Source organism: Amblyomma americanum, chromosome 4 (genome assembly GCF_052857255.1).
Source record: "Amblyomma americanum isolate KBUSLIRL-KWMA chromosome 4, ASM5285725v1, whole genome shotgun sequence".
NCBI lineage: Eukaryota > Metazoa > Arthropoda > Arachnida > Ixodida > Ixodidae > Amblyomma > Amblyomma americanum.
In genome coordinates, this window is record NC_135500.1 from 167,130,960 (window position 1) to 167,151,818 (window position 20,859).

The following is a 20,859-nucleotide window of genomic DNA, read 5'->3' on the forward strand; positions in this document are numbered from 1 at the left end:
CGAATATCGGCTCGAATATAGAATATGTGTTCAAAGTGATGAAAATTTAGAAAAACATAAATAGGCATATGTTGTGGTCCTTGTTACTCAGCACCATAAAACATAAATAATGAGATTCACAGAGATGTAAACTGTTTCACTGGCAGCATAGAAATAATATGATGGGTGATAAAACTTTTCGGCGAATGCAAGGCCGATAGCCGCCATCGCCGTGAGCTGGCGTTACAAAGCTCGAAGACCGAAACTATGTGGCTAGGCTATTTTATGGCTTAGCAACAAGGGGCCTCTTATCATCGTCACGTCTGCCATTACGCACATGTCTGAGGTTCGCGGGGTACAAATCACCATGCGGTAGGTGGGACTTTTACACTCACTCATCTCCTCTCCATTTCGAAAGCCTCATGCGAAATTCTGCAAATGTGCTTTTCTGCACAAAATAGATGGCCAAAACGAGAGAGTGGAACTCACACTAGAAGAGTTGTGAAGGCAACAGGACAGATGCCATAGGTTTGAACGTTAGGCCTGTGACGCATTATGGATCATACAAAAACCACGCGTTTTCGTTTTGTCATTGTTCGAAGCCCATCTTGTTCTCAAGCGACATGTGAGAATGGCCACTACGGAATTTCGCCAGAGGTCAAAGCCTAGCGGCGTTCCAATGTGACTGGTCCACGCGACAAACGAGGTTGGGTGAAATGAATGACACGCCTATTTACAGTTTTCCTTACCCTTTTCATCTCGATCATCGGATAATTTTCGCAGATACTATAGTTTTTGCGCAGTTGGATCTATGAAAGTCGTTGCCTGTTCGATGGTTGCTGAATATTCGAAACATTTCGACTATTCGCATGCTCTCGAACATCAATTTCTCTAATAGGACATGTACCAAATAATAAACATTATGGATTCGTATTGTAGATTTCGAATATTCGCGCGCTCCTACCTCAATTTAATCATCACTATTGCATCGCTTGCTCGCGTTTTTTTTTTTGCGTATGTTGAAACGGCACACCTCAATGTCCTCTCAGACGAAACGCATTCAGCTGGCAAGCACTGTGATCGCTAAATGTTTACGCCCTACGTTCGTAATCATAAAACAATCATTAGGCATGTTTGCGCTGTGGAAGGACATTCCGACTTCCTCTTCTTCTATACTTAGCGGGTGCGATCTTCACAAATATCGTAGCGTGCAGGGACAATGCGCAATTGACGGCTGCCTAATAATGCCGTGCCCTAAATATCGGGTATATACGCCGCCAAAAGCGAAACATTCAAACACGCTGCCTTCCGCAAAAAAAAAGAAAACTGTGGCTTTAGGTACGCAACGACCCGAAAAGACTTAGCACTATGAGAAGTTGTGACGCACCTCTCCGAGTCGCGTATTTATATGACGCAATGCTTCAGTACGTGCATATATAAACACAAAAGCTGAGAAAGAACAAAAAGTAAAAAAAAACATCACCGGAATGAAGTCTTCTCAGCGCAAGCACGCGGTACCATTATAAACATGTGACGAAATGATAACCAGCGTCGCTTGAAAAATGGTTCTGTCTTCCTACAGCCGTCGGTGTTGTTTTGCTCGAGGTCCGTGACGCCAGGAAAAACGCAAACTCTGGCGTCAGAAACAGTGCGCAAACATCGCGCTCCGAACCACAGCTGCTTTCTACGCTGGAAGAAGATTTTAAAAAAAAGCACTCGTTACGTAACGTCCGATATCTCGCAAGCGGCATTAATTTAAGAAACTCCTCTCTTCCCCGGGTCTGTATAATAAGGAGTCCTTCAGATGCGAACAAGGAAGCACGGAATAAGATCCGCGCGCATGCGCAAGCTCGAAAGGTTAAAGAAATTGTGAAAAGAAAAAACCCTCCGTCCGCGTCGCGCAAGGCCGGCAGCTGTTTCCCTCTCTCCCTCCTTGTGCGCACTTGAGGGTTTTTACTTTTTCGTTTCGCACCCGGACGCACTTCGTTTGTGCGCGCGAGCTGGCATTTGCATTTGGAACAGTTTTGCCCCTCCCTTCATACTCAACAGTACTTGCAGCTGCCTGATTGCTGCCATTGCCGCTGCTGCTTCTGCTGCTGCTGCTTCTGCTGCTGCGTCCAAGGAGATCGCTCTCTTCCGTTTCGCCTCCCGCGCCCAGTATTTTCCTCACGTCTCCACTTTTCTCGCTTAGTCGAGCCTGCTGAGCACTTCGCGCGCTGGGACCTCCGGGGGTAGGCGCCTGCATTATTTTTTCCTATTTCGGAGAGCACCGAGGGGCCGCTGATCGATACAGCGGGCTCTCGCGAAAAATTCCAGCGCGTGAATGTTTTCCTACGTTGTTTTTCACTCTATAAAACGTTTAAAAAGAAAAAAAGTAAACCGTGTGCGTCCTCCGAAGAGAGCCAAGGTCTCTGTATATAAATAAACTCGTTAAAAAACCTCTGAAAAAAATAAGCGTGATTTGGCTTCCTATACTGTTTTATGTTTTTTTTCCTTTTTTATTAGGCTCCACTACAAGCTCGATGGAGGACGAAGGCTTAGCTCCAATGCGGACAATTTTTTTTTACTTTTTACAGAAATAGAAAAACAGGCCAGAATAGATTCCCGATTGCCGTCACGCTTCCTGGGTAAGTGAAACGGTAATGCTTCGCTTCATTGTCGCTCGGGAATTTCCTAATCAGCTTTGGGACCCGCCATCCCTTCTGTCCCGCTTTCCCCGTTGTTTAACGAAGAAACGAAATTAACCGACTAAGCTGTAAGGGCTACGGCTGGCTCTCGGGGTCAGGCCAGAAATCGCAGCGGCCCTATTTCCTTTTTCTGCAGATCGTCTCGCTATCCACTTTTATTGTTGTCCTTAGCTTATAACTTTACGGGGTGCTTTTGTAATATCCAAGGCGAACCACCGCCGTGTTTAACGCTCCGGCAAAGTCTGTGTGTAGGCGTGTACTCCGATCATTCTCTCTGCTGTTGACGTTCTTTACATCCTTTATCAGGGCAAGGAATTCAATTAGAACCGCATTATACTTGTGTGGAGGAACTTTGATTCGCCACCTAGAGGACGGAGTCCCCTGAAAGAATAAAATATCCAGTATGCACTTTCCCGAGAACGTAATTCGCGCGCGCAGTATGCGAGAGATTCTGCACAGAAATTGAGTTATTCGTTCCCATTCACGTGTAAGTTGGTGTGCGCGCGAAGTAATATAATTGCGGTCTTATAGACATGGTCCTTTTTTACTTCCCGGATCACCGAAAGCAAAAAACGTGCGTGCATCCCAAACACAGTGTACAGGGCTTAGCAAGTTTAGATTTCTCCACAGACTTTGCTGTAAGCACTTCGGCTTGTTCTTTGGATACGCGGGCGCCGTCCGACAGAGTGCAGCGGCTGTCACATTTCTCCGCTTTTCTTTTCTGGAAAAACTCCGCAGAAGGATCCGCAATTGACTGTCAGTCACTGTGCACTGTGCATGCGTCGAAGAATCTGCTCATTCTTTGTACCATTCGGAGCGACCAGAAGACCATATTGTTTGCCATTAATGCAGCTCTTTCAATTTATAGAGTTGCATGTCGAACATTCTTGGACAAGAAATTTGAATATTGGAATAGTGTAAGGTACCGTTATGGAAATACTGATGCTTATGGTCCATTCTTCCGATGCGTAATTTTTCCATCGCTAGCATCGAGCTGTCAAGATTGCTATAAAAAATCATTGGTGAACGCTTTCCACAATAGCAAAAACGATAATAGCAAAGAAATGCAAGCCTGCCGACGAGAGATCGGCGGAAATATTGATTGTTAGAGTGATATCTTACAATATATGAAAAAAATCACTTAAACTCTTTCACGTTGAAAAGTGGTTTTGTCCAGAATTGCTGGGAATGAGGTAACAGTGAGTGTGACACTAAATGGTGTCACGAAGTTGGCCCTCCCTGTGCAAGTTTTGCTGAGTCTGATGCACCGCTGCTCTCCTAAAATGTCCATGAAAGAAAACGCTTGAGGCCATCAGTCATGACGAGACCACGCCATTAGCTGAACGCGGCAAGGATGCTGCATACCGAATGGTTAAAGTTCATTCTCCCTTTCGCTCAGCAGAAGCTTGAGTAGCTTCTGAACGCTGAAGATGGCTGGTTTGGTCTCCGCATATATCACGCAGTTTCTTTAGCAGCGAAAATTATAAGAACGAAATTGGCTTTCTTTTCGATTCGCCATTGTGAAAGCACTTTCATGAAGACATGCTCGAGAATGCTCCATACTGGCAAAGCGAAGTTGAAACCACAACGGCAACCATAATAAGCTATGTTCCCTTACAAAAATATCTTTAGACAGTCTATAGACTGTCCATAGACATCTGTTTATAAAGTCTAAAGACTCTCTATAGACAAACCCTAGAGAACAGCTTATAGGCAATACAAACCCTATAGACAGTCTATAGACACTCTATAGATTTATGACCATACACTTTTAGTAGACTTTTTTCAATAGAAAGTCTACAGACCATGAATAGACAAAAATATATATCTATAGGAAGGCAATAGAGGCTATAAGAAGTCTATAGACTGTCTATAGACCATTGTTGTAAGGGTTACATTCGTTCGCTCTCAGCTTTTCGCTATTTCATTATACACCGGGCAGCTACGCTCATTAGAGCAGTGTGGCACTTTTGATTACAAATGTGTGAAGAAACTTGCCACGGCGATGGCTGAACTCACCGAAAGTGCCGAGGCAGAGGTCGATGCTGCTCCCGGTTCCCGACTGGTCTTGAACCACCGAGTTCTCGCGCGACCTCATTGGAAACACGTGCACTCGCGGCGAGTTCGATCCAGAACCGGTCGCACTGTAGACTCCATTCACTTTCGAGTCCGTCGATCCCGACGAGTCGACGCGCACGGCCAACAGGGAGTCTCTGCAGAAACGAACATTCTCTTGGGGGACAAAAAAAATGAACGGTACCTTCAAGCCGTTTGCGGACATCTAATTAGTGTGGGCGAGTTCATGAGCCAGAAGCCTGAGAGCCGTATAACTAAAACACCATTTAATTTAGAGCGCTCAATAGCTAGTCATAACTATAACTTATAAAATGCTAGCTAGATCAAGACGACAAACGAGAAAGCCACTTGCCTCTCCCACACTCATTTTATTTATGTATTCCCACGAACATATTCAGGAACTTGGCCAGGGATCAGAAAAGAAGCATAGCGCACGGCAAAACACAAAGCCATAAGAAGGAAGGTATACGCAGGCTATACTATACGACAGGAATTATGTCTATCTGCCTCCAGCGTCTTTCTGTGCGCTGTGCCCTTTACCTAAAATAACAAGCAAACACTCCCACACTGCCGCTTTACTGAGCTTTGGAAGCTAGCAAAAGGGAAGAGGAGATGAAGCCCTTCGCAAGACCAAAGAACTGCTTTTGCCTGGCAATATTATACGAAGTGACTCGCTCTAGAAAGATATTAGCCATACTCAGCATTCCTGAAAAAAAATATCGCTGGTACATCTCATTTCATTATGTGTTGGCAGCGCGATTGCATTAGTAACTGTTTCATTATGTGTTGGCAGTGCGATTGCATTATTAACTGTTGATTCCTTCAGCGGAAGTGACGTCGCTTCCTTCCTAATGACGTAACTTCCCTCCAGCCAATCGGAACGCTTCACTCTGGTGACGTCACTTCACTCCAGCCAGTGAGAGAATTTTATGAATGACAGCGCATTTGGTCCTCATGGGGCTTATAATAATGTAAAAAAAGGTTCAACGAGCTAACCTGTGCATCGACTGCCTGCCCTTGGCGAGGGTGGGCGTGGTGGCAGTTGTGGGAGTGGTGGCTGGGCTGGCGTCCACCGTGAACGGGTCCGTGTCCAGCGTGATGACCACCGCCGGGGGCGGGAGCTGAGTCTTGGGCTTGGACATGGCTCGGAACGCTGCCGCCAGGTTCGAGCGGGACCCTTCGTCGCCGAGACCCATCGCAAATGGGATCCTAACTCGCTGGCCACGTTGCTTGCACTGATTCCGCAAAGTGGTGTTGTTTGCAGCACATATTGCACATTGGTTTTTCACAGCCCGTCGCCGTTGATTTCGAATCTGTATTGCTTGAAAACACACGACTATGCTTCCTTCCTGCCGTTACAGTGCTATATCGATAACTAGACCGCTATGGAATCAAAAGTTTTTTTTTTACTGATTTTTTGCAGTTCGTACGTGTGCTCAATGTCCTCACTTTTCCTACCAGAAAACTTCCGTGAAGCAGAAGGCACGAAAAATTACGGCAAGAATGCTATGTTACTGGTAGTTCAACAATGTCTGCGCGATAACTACATTTCCTTTCTGTGAACTGTGTATCTGTGCCTTACATCGTTTGCTGCAGAATGATATTTCGCTCGCATGCTTATCCGTTCTCCTGCCTACTCAGACATTGGAACATGGCTACTTTTATACCTTATAAATTGCCGCCTGGTATCTAACTACGCACTTTATTATGTCAAGTGCACTTCTTTTCTTACTGCGTCACCGTTCTATTTTTGTCCTCTAATGCGGCTGAAGCTTCCCCAAGCAGCTTTCGTTTTTGCACTATGAACACCGCACTGACTGCAACGCGATATGGCCACGCTCTTTCTGTCTCTAATGAGGAGGACATCTAATCCTCTGCTCATAAGTTCTCAGCGCAGTGTTTAAAATCCATGTGTCCTATAAAGCATTCTATCGTCCACTTTTCAGGATTAAATATTTTTAAATGTCTCAAATAAGATATTTGTGCGCTGACTAACGACTATCTCAAGGAACAATTTTATGTAGTAACTGCGCCCATATCTTGTTAGTGGGAGTTTGCTTATAATAAAACTGGTGATCACATTGTTGAAGCTTCCCCATGAAAGGTTTTGGTGCTCATGCCCACGCAAGTGGTCTAGTCGCCTTAGCAACCATTTGCTACCTTCCTGGTTCCCTTCCTCGTTTCTTCCGAATAACCTGAAGGCCTCTTGTTACGCCTTGTCTATAGTTTATTTGTGGTTGATTTCAATAAACGTTAATGCAAAATTATGTCTGAGAGTTACGTGCAGTGAAAGTTTGATATAAATTCGCATTTTTCTCTTTCAGTCTCTGCTCGATTAGTATTCGTCATCTTTGTTTCTTTGTCGATGAAAACTTAATATAAATCCACGCTTTTATTCTTATTTTCATGCTATTTCACTGCAGTGAACTATTTCTGAATAGTGTCGCTTATGTTTTGTCTTTAAGCTTGACAGCAGTGCGCAGACCACGTGAATGCTTGCTGCAAACTACTTAAGCTCTTCACGATCAGAAGTAAGCCTATTGTATTTTTGTGATTTTCGATACTGCTCTGTTTGTGACCTTTTTAACCGATCATGAAACCAAGAACTGCCATCGTAGGTATCCGGAGTGCAACGAAGTTTGCAAGCGTTGCGGGAAAGCTTCACTAAAAGAGCTACTATATCATCAATACATGTTGCAGTACAAAAACTACGCGTTCCATGTTTTTTAACGCAGACAGTATCACACTAACCGAAAACATCATGACCATGTAAAACCTAGTTGCCTTGCACTGGCTGAAATTCGACTGAAGCTGCCGCCATTACTAGCTAAACTTTAGCACCCATGTAATATGCAACATGTGCCACTATATTCCGTAACATTTCGTAGTGGCGTACTCAGCTCTTCTCAGTGTTGGCTATAGATGAGCAGTCAATTATGGAAGTAAGTTTACATGTGCAAATTCAAATTCACGTGTTTATGTTTACCTAAGGAAATGCTAAAAATTTTCTCAAGGCATTCTCATGAATGGTAGTTAACAGAGAGGATGTAGCTAACGCAATAGTTTCTTTGCATTGCACATCTATGGCAACATTTGCATTCTTGAATCCCCAGTCACTAGCTGAGAAGGTGATTCATTCCTCTTGTTGCAGCTGGGATCTTGAAATCCAACTTAAAACATTGGTTCTTGTTGGATGCCCCGCTGCGACCTGCAAAGACAGTAGACAAGCGTGGTGGTAAAAGGACTATAGGATATTATGGCAAGGTCGAATCGACGACTTTCAATGTCATTCACAGGAATATAACGCCATTTTCAGAGCAAGCCACAAATTTACTGCGACGAGTAAAGAAGACGTCTGTTATGTGCAGCCCAATCGCGAAGGTACAAATTTTTTCTTGGACGTAGTAACATATTGAGATCACTCAGAATTGGTGCCGTCTGTTAATAACTCAAGTCTCACCGTGATCTTGTTTATTTCTTTTTTACGAACATATTTGATTTGTTTGCTGTATTTAAGTTTGTACTATCCTCAATGGCGGGAAGCTTTACACAGGAAACAGGACATAACTAAAAAATGCAATAATAAAAAGGGAAATGACAGCAATCATTCTGACGTCACAGAACGCCAAACCCATTGATGGTAGTTGCCCATTCATCGCCTCTTAAACTGCCGCTCGTATCCAGCGCGTCTATGACGTTCTCGGAGAGGAGAGCTAAAAGATATGCATATAGAGCGATGGACTGTGTGCTAGAATTGACATTTTTCTTCCTAATCGCGCCTGTTGTCATAAACTGAACACTGCTACAATGTCATGATTTGATAGAGCGTTTTCTCAGTCGCTTGGACGCCACAACTAGCAAATAACCATGTACTGCAATGAAATGCTGCGCCAAAGCTCAAGCAGGCGTTTCTCACAGTTTTTCATGCACAATTACAATTTGAACACAGAGATACTGGCTGGCCAAGATCTCCACACTTGTGGAAGCAGATTCACATTGTGGCGGTTCTTACACGGTACAGAGACTTGTTTATGACATCTGACTGCGTGCAGCGCAGCCTATCTTGCACATCGACGCTTACCAAGGCCTCAGAAGTGTTCGCTTCACCTATACATGCAACGCATTGTATATAAGGTATTATTCTTATAACTTGTTAAGCATACGCACCATGCCGCAATTCTCATCCACGTTAATGACATCGTCGAGCTTTCAAAGTAATAATACAACAACAGTTCAAAGTCTGCAACTCACGAATGTCACACGCGTTTCAAAGATATCAGGAGAGATCAGGCTACTGGAAAACATCGCCTCGTGAATGAGCGTTTTAATTTTATACCATTCAGTGCACCTTTTTTACCCCGTCGGTTAAGGAATTACGGGCTAAACAGGGACAAATACTCAGTAGAGAAAATATGGACGCATGAGTGTGCATTCCTTTCTAGGCACAAGCCAACTCGCACAAGTTCTTCGTCAGATGATAATTGCCGCCGCAAGACGTGGCGACGCCAGAAGGCGCCAGAGAAGATAGCACGAATCTGTGTACGGCAATGCCACCGTTCGCCCCACCGCGGTGGCTCAGTGGTTAGGGCGCTCGACTACTGATCCGGAGTTCCCGAGTTCGAACCCGACCGCGGCGGCTGCGTTTTTATGGAGGAAAAACGCTAAGGCGCCTGTGTGCTGTGCGATGTCAGTGCACGTTAAAGATCCCCAGGTGGTCGAAATTATTCCGGAGCCCTCCACTACGGCACCTATTCTTCCTTTCTTCTTTCACTCCCTTCTATATCCCTTCCCTTACGGCGCGGTTCAGATGTCCAAAGATATATGAGACAGATACTGCACCATTTCCTTTCCCGAAAAAACCAAATATTATTATCATTATTATTATTATTATTATTATTATTATTATTATTATTATTATTATTATTATTATTATTATTATTATTATTATTATTATTATTATTATTATTATTATTATTATTATTATTATTATTATTATGCCACCGTTGCAAGGCTAACGGATGTGCTAAGGCATAACCAATACTAAGGCATAGCATAAAGTATTTTGGCCCCATCACCTCATTATTGGGGAGTCGGTACCTTGCAAGGAGCATAGCAATGAATTACATGCAGATATCGAAACGAGTCGTTGGTAAATGCTGGCCTTTTTGTGGTCTATGTTCACAGCGTGGCAGTCATGGATGGTCCTGCAGGCTGCGATACTAGCATTGCGAAGTTATCGTGGCCCACGAGACTGAGAGCCATTCTGTATGCAAGACGGGCCGTGGAGCATCAGTTCGAGAAGGAATAAATAATAAAGTAACTCCCGTGCTCGCATCACTACCAGTTATCTCTTATTCATGCCGAAACGCTGTCGGCGTTGCTATTGCCGAAGTCATGTAAATACTTCCGTCAGGAAGCTAAGCCCTATGGAGGAGCAGATAACGTAGAGGCTTATTATTGTGCTGCACTGTCACTAGGAGTGGAAATAGAGCTTCATCAAATGATAAGTATGTAAATATATTTTGCTCATTTATTATAGCTAACAGCGTTATCGATATCTGGGAATCCGTACCAGTTTTAATCATTTGGCTCAGTAAAAAAACTACATGCTAACAGCGCTCAGTATCTTGGCGTCCCAACAGTCACCAACTTACTCAGTAAGAAATTGCAGCTGTTTATTTAGAATTCCTTCTGTTGTAATTTTTATTCTTGTCGCCGTTTACTGTCTTCAAGAGTGCTCAAAGGTTTCTGCTGTTTTTCTGTATACGAATTTTTTTCTGCTACAGCAGCAGTCTAACATTCAATATTAAATATTAAAGACGTCGGTTTGTTTTACGAAATTGCAGAGAGATTACAAAACTACACTGAACTACCTATTGCAGTACAGAAGTCACAAAAACAAGGCAAATGAATCAAATTAAATAAAGATCAGTTATTCTTGCGTTAGGCCAGAAAAAGAAAAGCATTTATTTCATCCTAATGAGATAAAATCCATCCACGCTTATTCATAACAACCTCACTGAAAATTCCAGGCTTTACTTTTTGCCAGTGAGAAACAAAGTACTGTTACATGCTGTTCCTTTCTCTTTCTTTATTTTATTATTTTCCGTCCCTCTTCCGGCAACGTACACGTCAATGTGAAACTGTAATGCTCTCTGTTATGCATACAAATACTTATGCCTTTCTTCCCTTGACTGAAACAAAGAAAATTTGAAACGCAGTCAGCGCTTCCCCAAATAACGAAGAAAGTCGTATCACCTACACATCCATCGCGAATCTTTCCGGAAGCAACAGCTCGCTTAGCGACGTGAAAATGACTTCTCAATGCCAGCCTCAAAAGCCATTCAAACATAAAAAAGGCCAAAAAATCCTGTCAAATGTTCACCACATACTGGACTCACGGAACTGTTGCGTGATCTCTGGTTTATTTAATTTCTTCTCTCTTTTTCATCTTTTTTTCGTATCTTGTCTGACGTAACTATGAGCCGAAATAACACAAAAAAAAAGATGAGTGTCCGCAAGCTGCGATCGATTGCCCTGGTCTTCGACTGCGTGCGTTGTGACGGTTCTCCCGGGGGAGGAGGTACACAGGCGGCCAGAACACGCATCCGTCAGGCTGGGAGACGTCGAAGAGGCCGCCCCCACCTTAATCGACGCTTGACACACCGCTCGCGACTGTGGCGTGGATCGAAATACCGGCCATCTATTATTAGCGCCTCTCCTTCTCCAAGGAGTCTGCCTTTCTCCTCTCTCAAACCGGACAAGTGGTCGCGTTTGATCACCTGACGTACCTAATAGGAAACAGGTCGCAGGTTGCACAGGATCCTCTTATAGGTCTGTTGAAGTTACCGAAGGCAGTGCGAAAATTCATTGCTTGTGGGACAGTTCCAACACGTAAAGCGATTTTCTTTTGTACGCTGACGTTTTTAAGAGGGACTACGTTCCACTTAAGCCGAAGTGTTTTGCCGCTGGCTTTATAGTGATACTTAGAATCTGACAGACGAATCTGACAGACAGTGGCAGATTGGGAGGCAGTGACATTACTTTTTTTTTCTTTCACCTGTATTCTTCTTGATGCCCGGTTAATCTTTCTCCCCTTTCTTGTGTCATTCTCTGCTCGGTCTTCTTGGTGCACGTTTCCAACACTGTGACCAAAATTATTTTACAGCGGCAGCTCTTAAAGCACCGTTTTCCGCTCATACGACGTCACTGACGTTGGCGTTAGCCCATCAGGTGCAATGCTGACTGGTCATAATGGAGTGACATCACGCATGATGCATGGCAAGGAGCCACGCTGTTTGGTCAGAATGATTATTTGAACATAAGATACACGGACAATCATAGGATGCGATGCGACAAATCTGGGTAAGCAGTGTTTAAATTAGGTGTTTTTTCCTCTTTACTTGGATCGCTTTCCTATTTTGCGCTTTTAAATTGATTTCGTCATGGACTTCTGGTGAATGGACGCTTCCGGAGGATACAACACACACACACGCGCGCACGCACGCGCACGCACACGCACACCCACACACACACGCGCACGCACACACGCGCACACGGACAGGCACGCGCACACGCACACGCACACGCACACACACACACACACACACACACACACACACACACACACACACACACACACACACACACACACACACACACACACACACGCGCGCGCGCACGCACGCACACACACAGACATAGAGACAGAGACCACGCCTTTGCCGAAAGAGGACTATTAAAACTCACAGGACGGTTACCACTGTGCAAAGCGATATTCAGGGATAGCGTTTTATGTGGTGGATGTAATATTGTTGATTAATTATTAGTTGTCTTCTGCGCAGGTAAGTGCGTGTGACCCCGGCTATGTGAATCCCGGCGTCGGAAGGCGAATTTTCATGGAGGCGAAATGCAAAATATTGACATGCGTTTTCATGATATGATGGGATGAAGTGCGGAAGAATGTTCCTTTAGGATGAACTTTTCCATTTGATGTTGTTCCCTCTGGTCACATACATTTGTCGCATCCAACTGCATACCATCGATGTAGTTATGGACTGCCTTACCTTCCATATTTTATGCTTCGCTGTTTATATTATCTCCAAGTGTGGTGGAACTACCCTGTAGGGCATGTGCCCACTAGCCACGTTCACACCAGCCATGTGCACACCAGCCACGTGGCAGCGACGGCAGCTCTTGCATTACGCGGCTATCTTGCCTATAGTTTCTAGTGGCCATTGCGAGTGCTTACACTTATCTAATCAAGATGACTGACGCTGCAGCATATATCGACTAATGCATGAGCGAGATAACGACTGCGTGCCTGCCTTACTGCCGTCCCCGCATGCCCCCCATTGACCGTCCGTGGTTGTTTCTCAAGGACTCAAAGCAAATGCTAGACCCAGGTGTCTTGTAGGACCGCGGCTTCGAATTTAGCCAGCCCATAAGGACAACAAATCGTTAATTAGATGCGAGGAGCATCTCTATAGTAATGCCTCCTGTTTATTTTTGTGGAAACTGCTACATATATGAACGTATGAAAGATTTACAAAAAACGAACACTAATGCAAGATCTCATCTACATGCAGTCGTTTTCTCACAAAGTTATCACCATATGTTATCAGTTTTTTCCAGTTATGAACAAGAGTCTATATTGTGCTGATGAAAATATGAATCACAGTTGTGCCACTTTCAGCTGCGATGACAGCATCCGAACCTGGAAAATATTGCCCACGTGGCCGCTCTTTCACTGGCCAATAGAGATCGGAGCATGATTAAAGAAAAGATAGGAGATGGGAGAGATGGGAAAAAATAGATATGGCAGCCCGAAGGAGTCAAACAGGACTTTGTGGTGGATGTGATTGGGCAAGATAGAAAAATTTCGCAATACTTCCCATAGCTGTGAAACTGGTACGGGGCCTGGAGTTATCGTGTTGCAAGCACAATTTCTGCCTTTTTCTCTTACCTGACCCTGACATTTCAAGCTTTAAGATGTGTGATAACCAGGCTTTCCAATATATTTTTCAGCAGCTATGCACGCAGCTCTTTAGTCGTGATCCGCCGATCAGCACGGATGATTTCATCGACGCGCCGTTCACTGTGAGAACTGGCATCTCAGTGGGAGACCCGGAGCGCGTCTTTTTTTGCGCACCCTACTGACAGCCTCTGAAAGAATCTACCCACCGCCTAATTCTACTCACACCCACTGTATCTTATCTGTAGATCTTCAGGATTTATCGATGAAAGTAAGTGAGTGCAGTTTGTTCAGCTGTGAAGAATTGAATGACGCACCTCTATGTTATACGTCTTTTTGGTCGACCGACTGCTGCTCTACTGCTGTCGGTCGCATGAGACCGAAACTGGCTCGCGGCTTCCGGTGGCCATGTTGGTTGGGTCGAGCTGGTGCGTCCTCTGCTATAGGCGCATTCTTGCTACCACAGAAGCTGTCATGAATCTCTCGAGTAGAATTTCGAAACCAAACGTCAGCCTCTGCGCTGCTTCTACTTCTCATCTTTTAGCAAACTAAACGTATACAGTTTTTGTTTTTTATTTCTCGCACCATTACCTTTCATCAGCAGTGCCTGTCTTGAAATTCAGTCAATGCCAGCGGTGCTTCTCACGTTTCCTCGGCGCTGAAGATGGCAAGAATCAGCACTGGGAAGTGCGTCGAAATGTCGAACTCTGTGCTATTACCATTGGTACCTACGCAATTAGGCATCGGTTCTACAATAGCGATTCATCATCGCTGTTTTATCTTAACTGCCCTAAAATTCTCCTGGTAAGACGTGGAGCAAGCTACTTTTCTGGCAATGCACTCTCTCCTTCGCTGGCGTGAGCAGCTGCGGGCCCTCAGTGCAAACACACACGACTTCGTCCAGCTGCGTAGTGCTATCCGCTTAAATATGATGTGCGATGCGCATACACGCTTTTCAGCGTCGGTGCTACAGAGCCTAACGCAGTTCCCTGTGTTGATGAACTGTCACTGTCTTAGCTTCTAGCGCCACATTTTGAACGAAGCTGAATTCGCGTGTGAAGCGATATTGCACGATTAGCAGCCAGTATTAAAAACTCTAAAGCAGGTGTGTCTTGGTTGACGTATTGAGAGCAAAGACGCTTTTTTTTTTCTGGTTAACTACTTGTGATATTGTTGTGGTTTTCCCTGCAGCTTTCAGAAGCGCACTTGACTGCAGAAATAGCCTACAGCAGTTGCGGTATAGGCTAGATACTCTGGTCAAACCATCCCTGTAAGCCTGAAATAATTTCCTGCTTTGGTCAATTCCGACACTTGACTGGACCCCAAAACTATACTGAGACAGAATGTCTTCGTCGCGTAACCAGCTGCTGACGCTTCCCATAGAAATAATAAAATCTAATGGCTGGAAGCGTTTCCAGCATATCGTGTGCTTTATAACATTGAAATATGCCACTCCGTCAGGATATAACAGCTACTTTATCCATTTTTTGAGCAACCTTGCATCGCGTGGCAACTAATCGTGTAAGGTGTTTGAAAAATAAAACATTCGCACATCACTTTTTATACGTATACTCGTGTACAGAAGTAGTCAGTAATCACCGCATGGTTGTCCTGAGTGCATTGCAGTATTACCAGCTCTAGCAATCGAGTCAGGTATCTTCAAAACATTGCGTCACGAGGGCCATGATTTTATCGGTAAATTAATGAAAGCTTAATTAATGAAAGCAACCTGCTCCCTAAATTTTGAGCCATGAAATATCTTGGGGGAAGGTACAGTCACCCACATTTCATGCAACAGCCTTCCTCCCTTACCTGACCGGCGTCCAGTTCATGCATACGCTTTCCGCGCCCCAAGCTCTTAATTTACTTAGCGTCCTCGTGCACGACATTTCGCTAGAAGTACACTCAGATGCTGAAGTATTAAAATGCTTTCACAAGTATGAAAAATTCTTCTCAGCCATGCCAGCGACGCAGCTTCTAAGGCATGTCTTCCCAGGTTTGTTGATGTGAATTCGGAGTTCTTTTAACGCATTTTGTGCGTAAGAATACTGCGTCTGCAACACCGGTAATCTGCATATTCGCGATGTGACGAGAGCGCGGGTTCCGGGATGTCGAGGACTGCTGTAACGCGCCGGCAGCTATATACGAGAATAGCGCTCTTGATATACTGATGCCCGCTGCATATTCCACTTCAGAGAACGCAAATTGCGAAACAACGTACATGTACAGGATGCGTCACGCAGCCGGTAAATAGGAACAACGACAGTATGCTGCTGTGTGCTGCTCCTATTTTCCTGCATGCCTGAGCGCGCGCCTTATTTATGAAACCACATCGTAACGCTAAGCTCACTGCCATCCTATAGAATTCCGTGAATTCCTGAGCGAAAGTCGCCTTTGGGCAACGCTAAGCGTCTCACTCACGGAAATGGAAAACCCAAGAAAGGGTATTGAGTAAGGACATCCTCATTATTTTATGCTGTATGAAGAGCTACGCAGCACCTGACATTGCCCGGATTGCAGCAATTGTTTACTTCTTTCAGTCTAAACTTGGCTGGAGCTCAAGATGTGTGAGTCAGGGCTCTGCTTGGAATTAAAATTCATAGAGAATTCGGTTGGAATCCTCGGATGACACTGGCAACCGTTGCGTTACGACAAGCACCACATAAGGAGTAGCAGCTCAAGCTTTAGATGGAACTATGGCTGAGACGCCGCTGGATCGAGTGTGTGTTTCTTTTGTTTAAAGGTGCGTGTGGTTTTTAGCATGTCACTGTCAAAAGACAACGTCCTTAATCTTTTAGGTAGTAACGACCAAGGAATCACCGCCAAAACTGTGCCTTCTATTTTTCTTTTTTCTTTTTTTGAAAGACCGAAGCACAAACAGCGAGGATATCGAAATTCTGCTCGCTGCGCCGGCTAGGTAAACTAACAGTGCCCGCAGTCACTTCCGATAAATTAAGGCTCTGAAGGAACTCAGGAAAAAATTGGAGGACGCTTAAGCTTCGCCTTTAAGAGTGGAACGCGACAGCGTGTTGCAGCACTGCCAGGGAGTCCTCGGAACGCCATCGCCCATTCGGCGCGACGCCTTGCCCGTTAGACAAATCGCTCAGCTACGTACGGTGAAACAACCGCGCGGAGCGGCAAACCACGTATAAGCGCTGCCAGGCGCCTTGGCGAAACGCGCGGGATGCAAGTAGCAGTCGTAGTTCGTCGGCACATTGTTCTCAACAGACCCGATGCCACGAACGCCAGCATAATTTCCGCGCCGAACGAACGGACAGCAAACCGCAAGCTTCGTGGTGAACGCGCTTTGGATGTGCGCTGCGTTGTTCGCTGCTCACCGCGTGATTCCTGCGTGCCCGCACGGCCCCACGGTGCCCGAACGATAGTCAGACGCGTCGCTTCCTTCCCTTAAAATCAATTTTCATTTCATTTTCCTTTCCTTGCGGCGCGGTCCAGGTTGCCCACCGAAATATGTGACAGCTAGGCGTCCCTTCCTTTCCTTGCGCTGTCATCGCGCGCTGTCTGCTGGGGCAGTGGCGTGCATTGCAAGGAGGAGGACCTGGGCTAAAAGCTGTTCGTACAGCTTTTAGCCCAGGTGACCATCCAGATACTTGCTGGAGAATAAAATATGATTTTATTTTATTTTATTTTATTTGAGGTATTTTTCGCTCACGAGGAGGAGGAGGAATTTTTCGCTCACTGCCGACGCCGACGACACCAGCTTTTCTGCGACACGAGCTCCTTAACGATGTCGCGTTAATATGCAAATGCGACTGACATTCGGCGCATTGGGTACTGCTATGGTTGAGGCACGTTCTGTACCTGTAAAGGAATTGTTCTCACATGGATAGAAAAGAAAAAAAACACGCCAGGAGGGATTTAGGCCGCAACAAGATGTCCTTTAGTGTCACCGCACATTCAACAAGAGAAACTGTTTTAGGTTATTGTCGATAGAGAAGGATTCGCACGCAACACTTGGCGTTTTGAAAAGTCTCGCTGTCGAAAAAAATTTGGCTCCAGCCCACTGCTTGCGAAGAACCCAACAATGGCCCTCCGACTTTTTATTCCAAGTTTCATTCACATACGGCTAGGACGTAATACTTTGAAGCGTTATACCGTTGTGCAAGGTCTAGATAGTTTGAAATAAATAGTTGTACCTAAACTATTCTTTAATTTCGGTACGTTAAGAAAAAGCTGATTTTCCTCTTTAATTTTCTTTTCTCCAGGAACAAATGACCAGAACGTATATTGGCCCTGTTTAGCCTCGGCTGACTAGGTAGACTTATACAGCGATAAACAACGCCTACACGAAGCGAGAAAGCCGATGGTAGTAGCTTTTTGTATAGCGAACATCGCCATTACAACTCTTCTCACAGCAGGTCGCCACCTAGCGCCTATAGTGGCTTAGCACTCAACGCACGTCGCTTCCAGATGCGTCACGTCAAATGTGCACCGCGCACAAATGTCACGAGAGTTTCGTTCCTGCCGAAGTGCTCTTTGAGCGCCAGATCCTCAGTTAGTAACGCCGTGCACGAAACAAAGGTCCTTGCGATAAAACATTCGATCGCCAAAGTGACTGGTCACATTAGCCGCCGTGCCAGTTTTCTCTCCGGTGTTCTTTCAGTCCCTCGCAAACTTTCATTAACGAGTCAACAGTCCCACCATTCTTCCTGGCTCCACTTGCATTAGTATGACATTCCAAGGGTCTCTAGAGGTAAAATACCGCAGCGGATCCCCCTTTCATTTTTTGACTCCGGCAATTGGAAAGGTCAGCACGTTAACCGAAATGTGTTATAGAAAGCAGAAAAAAAAAGGGAAAATGTGGTAATGCATGAATGACCCAGCATCGAGAGCATTGCACCTACTGCACCGGAACTGCCTTGGCGCTTTCTAGCACTCCAACAAACTTCCAGCAGCTATCAGCGTACAGTGTAAACAGAAAGGAGTAAAAAGGGATTAAGCTGTTCTCTAGCGCACTTCCTTATAGAACAGCCTCTGCGCTTTCTAGCATTCCAACAAATTTGCGACAGCTATCAGCGTACACTCCAAATAGAAAGGAGTAAAAAAGGGGGTAAGGTGTCCTCTAGCGCGCTTCCTTATAATGTGCACTAGAGGACGGCCTACTCCCTTTTTAATCCCATATAGGCGTATTCGTGTTCAGAGTGTAGAGAGGGGAGGAAAGTCCTCTGACGCGAAGAGACGGCAGTTCCTGGATGAATTCGGTAAAGTGGCACTTTGAGAACTTCGGTCGGTTGCATAGGTCGTGCACTTCAGGAATGAATTTTGAAGGAAGTATAAATGCGCCTGTTGTTCTTTTTAGACTCGTGTTTTTGCTAGTTCGGTAAATTATTGGCCACGTATAATAAGATGTGCGCCACGGAGAGCGTATGAGTTGGCATTCGGCAAGCATCAGCACCGCAAAATGTACAGACGTGACCGATATCTTTAGAGAATCCAAGATGGCGGAGACGACTGCGGCACGTCGTGAAATGCGTGACAATGAGCAGAAGGTTCGTGAGACGCTGATATATTTCACTATAGTAGACGTCATGGCTTGAGCCATTGTAGGTGGTTAAGGTGGGGGGGGGGGTATTGTAAACTTAAAATCAGCAACTAGAAACAATGGTCGAGTAACTGCTCCCTTATTACTAATTTACTCTATCTTGAGGGATTCCCCTAAACATTTGACCAACACCTACACAGTTCCCACTTCGAGTTTGGGATCAATTCGCTCTCGCCCTACCATAGGCTTGCCGTTCCGGTTAGCTCAGTTGGTAGAGCAACTGCTCCGATGAAGCGGTGGTCCCGGGTTCGAAGCCTAGACCAGAACGAATTTTTCTTTAACTACGAAGTTCCTGAGAAAGCTATATAGCTTTCAGTTTTAGCCGTACGGCTGCGCTCGGGTGGATGTCAATGAATAATTACCTCCCTATTACAACTAGATACAATGCGTTGAGGATGCTCATTGCAGGCAGCGTTGTACTTTGCGTTTTCTCTGCAAGCTTATTTGGACAATAAGTGCATATTTCCATAGCTTTTTGTATTCTACCAACCTCGCGTGCCTATGAAGATACCTGCATCACTTATTAAGTCCAACTTTCTTGCTCATCACGTTAAATTGCGAGGCAGCTGCGGATCATTGTAAGAGACTGCTATGAACATATTGATGGGGCTGGTCTAACCTTGCGATGCATAGCAAAATCTTCGATTTAAAGTTCGTCCTGCGCTCGCGCCGAGTAGTTAAGACAGCCATCGAAAAACAATCAGGTTGTCTTTCATAATAAACAACTGAAAACTACAAGCATACCAAAAGGAAATCTGCGGATATATTGATTGCTATGATGCAATCTTATGATATGCGGAAAAATTGCCTTCACAAACAACTACCAGTTGAAAAAAAATGCGCTTCTTCAGAAATCCTGGATGTGTTAGATGCCTTGCAACGTCCTCTTTCCTCAAGCCACACACAAGAGTCTTCAGATCCAAAGAGTGCTTGCTTCGTACCAAAACATGTGCTGTATAGGAACAAACTCACTTGTCCCTGGTGCGCTTAACAGCGAGAAACTGACCTCAAAAAACATCGCTTCATACAGGCCACCATTTTACCCTTTTCTCTGCTTCACCATCTCGCGTTTAGAGTTATCTGTCTTAATAGTTATGACGCCTGATTTTCCAGTCTTAAAATTATAGCACGGCGGACCAGGTTGCTTAGAAGTGCCGAGACATCCTCGCATACAGTAGTTTGCGCAAAAGGTGGCGGCTTTGCAGAAGGCAGAAGAGCGCCGATAGTGGCGTGAGCAGGTGGAGTGGAGTTTTGCGCAATCATGGGCGGCGACAATAATCACCCTTACGGCTGCAATTGTTAACTATTGCAGAAGCACGAAAGGAAGTGGCGAAATCTTCAATGAGAGAGGCGCCTAACGAGAGAATGTTGTTAAGCAAGGAACTGGCGGCCAACCAACGGATAGGGGGCTGAGTACGGCAGTCAACTAAAACAAGAAATAAAATGCATTGGCTTAACGTAAATTCAATATAATTCACCACGCATCTTTCTCATCTTAGTACCTGTTACATTTTATCTCGGGAAGTTTAAGAGAGTCCTATACGAGCACCGGTGGCATTCATGGCAATGGTGTGGCTTTT

General features: G+C 45.0%; 1 protein-coding gene across 1 annotated transcript in view; it reads right to left on the reverse strand.

Annotated features, from left to right (window-relative positions):
• Positions 1-20,859, reverse strand: part of LOC144128635 (solute carrier family 35 member F3-like) — a 216,255-nt gene that overhangs the window by 142,432 nt on the left and 52,964 nt on the right. Inside the window, exons 2-3 of the mRNA XM_077662176.1 lie at positions 5,739-7,950; positions 4,686-4,879 (exon numbers count right to left, since the gene is read on the reverse strand). Coding sequence (XP_077518302.1) covers positions 4,686-4,879; positions 5,739-5,938 — 394 coding nt within the window. The 5' untranslated portion in view covers positions 5,939-7,950. The remainder of the gene's footprint in view (positions 1-4,685; positions 4,880-5,738; positions 7,951-20,859) is intronic.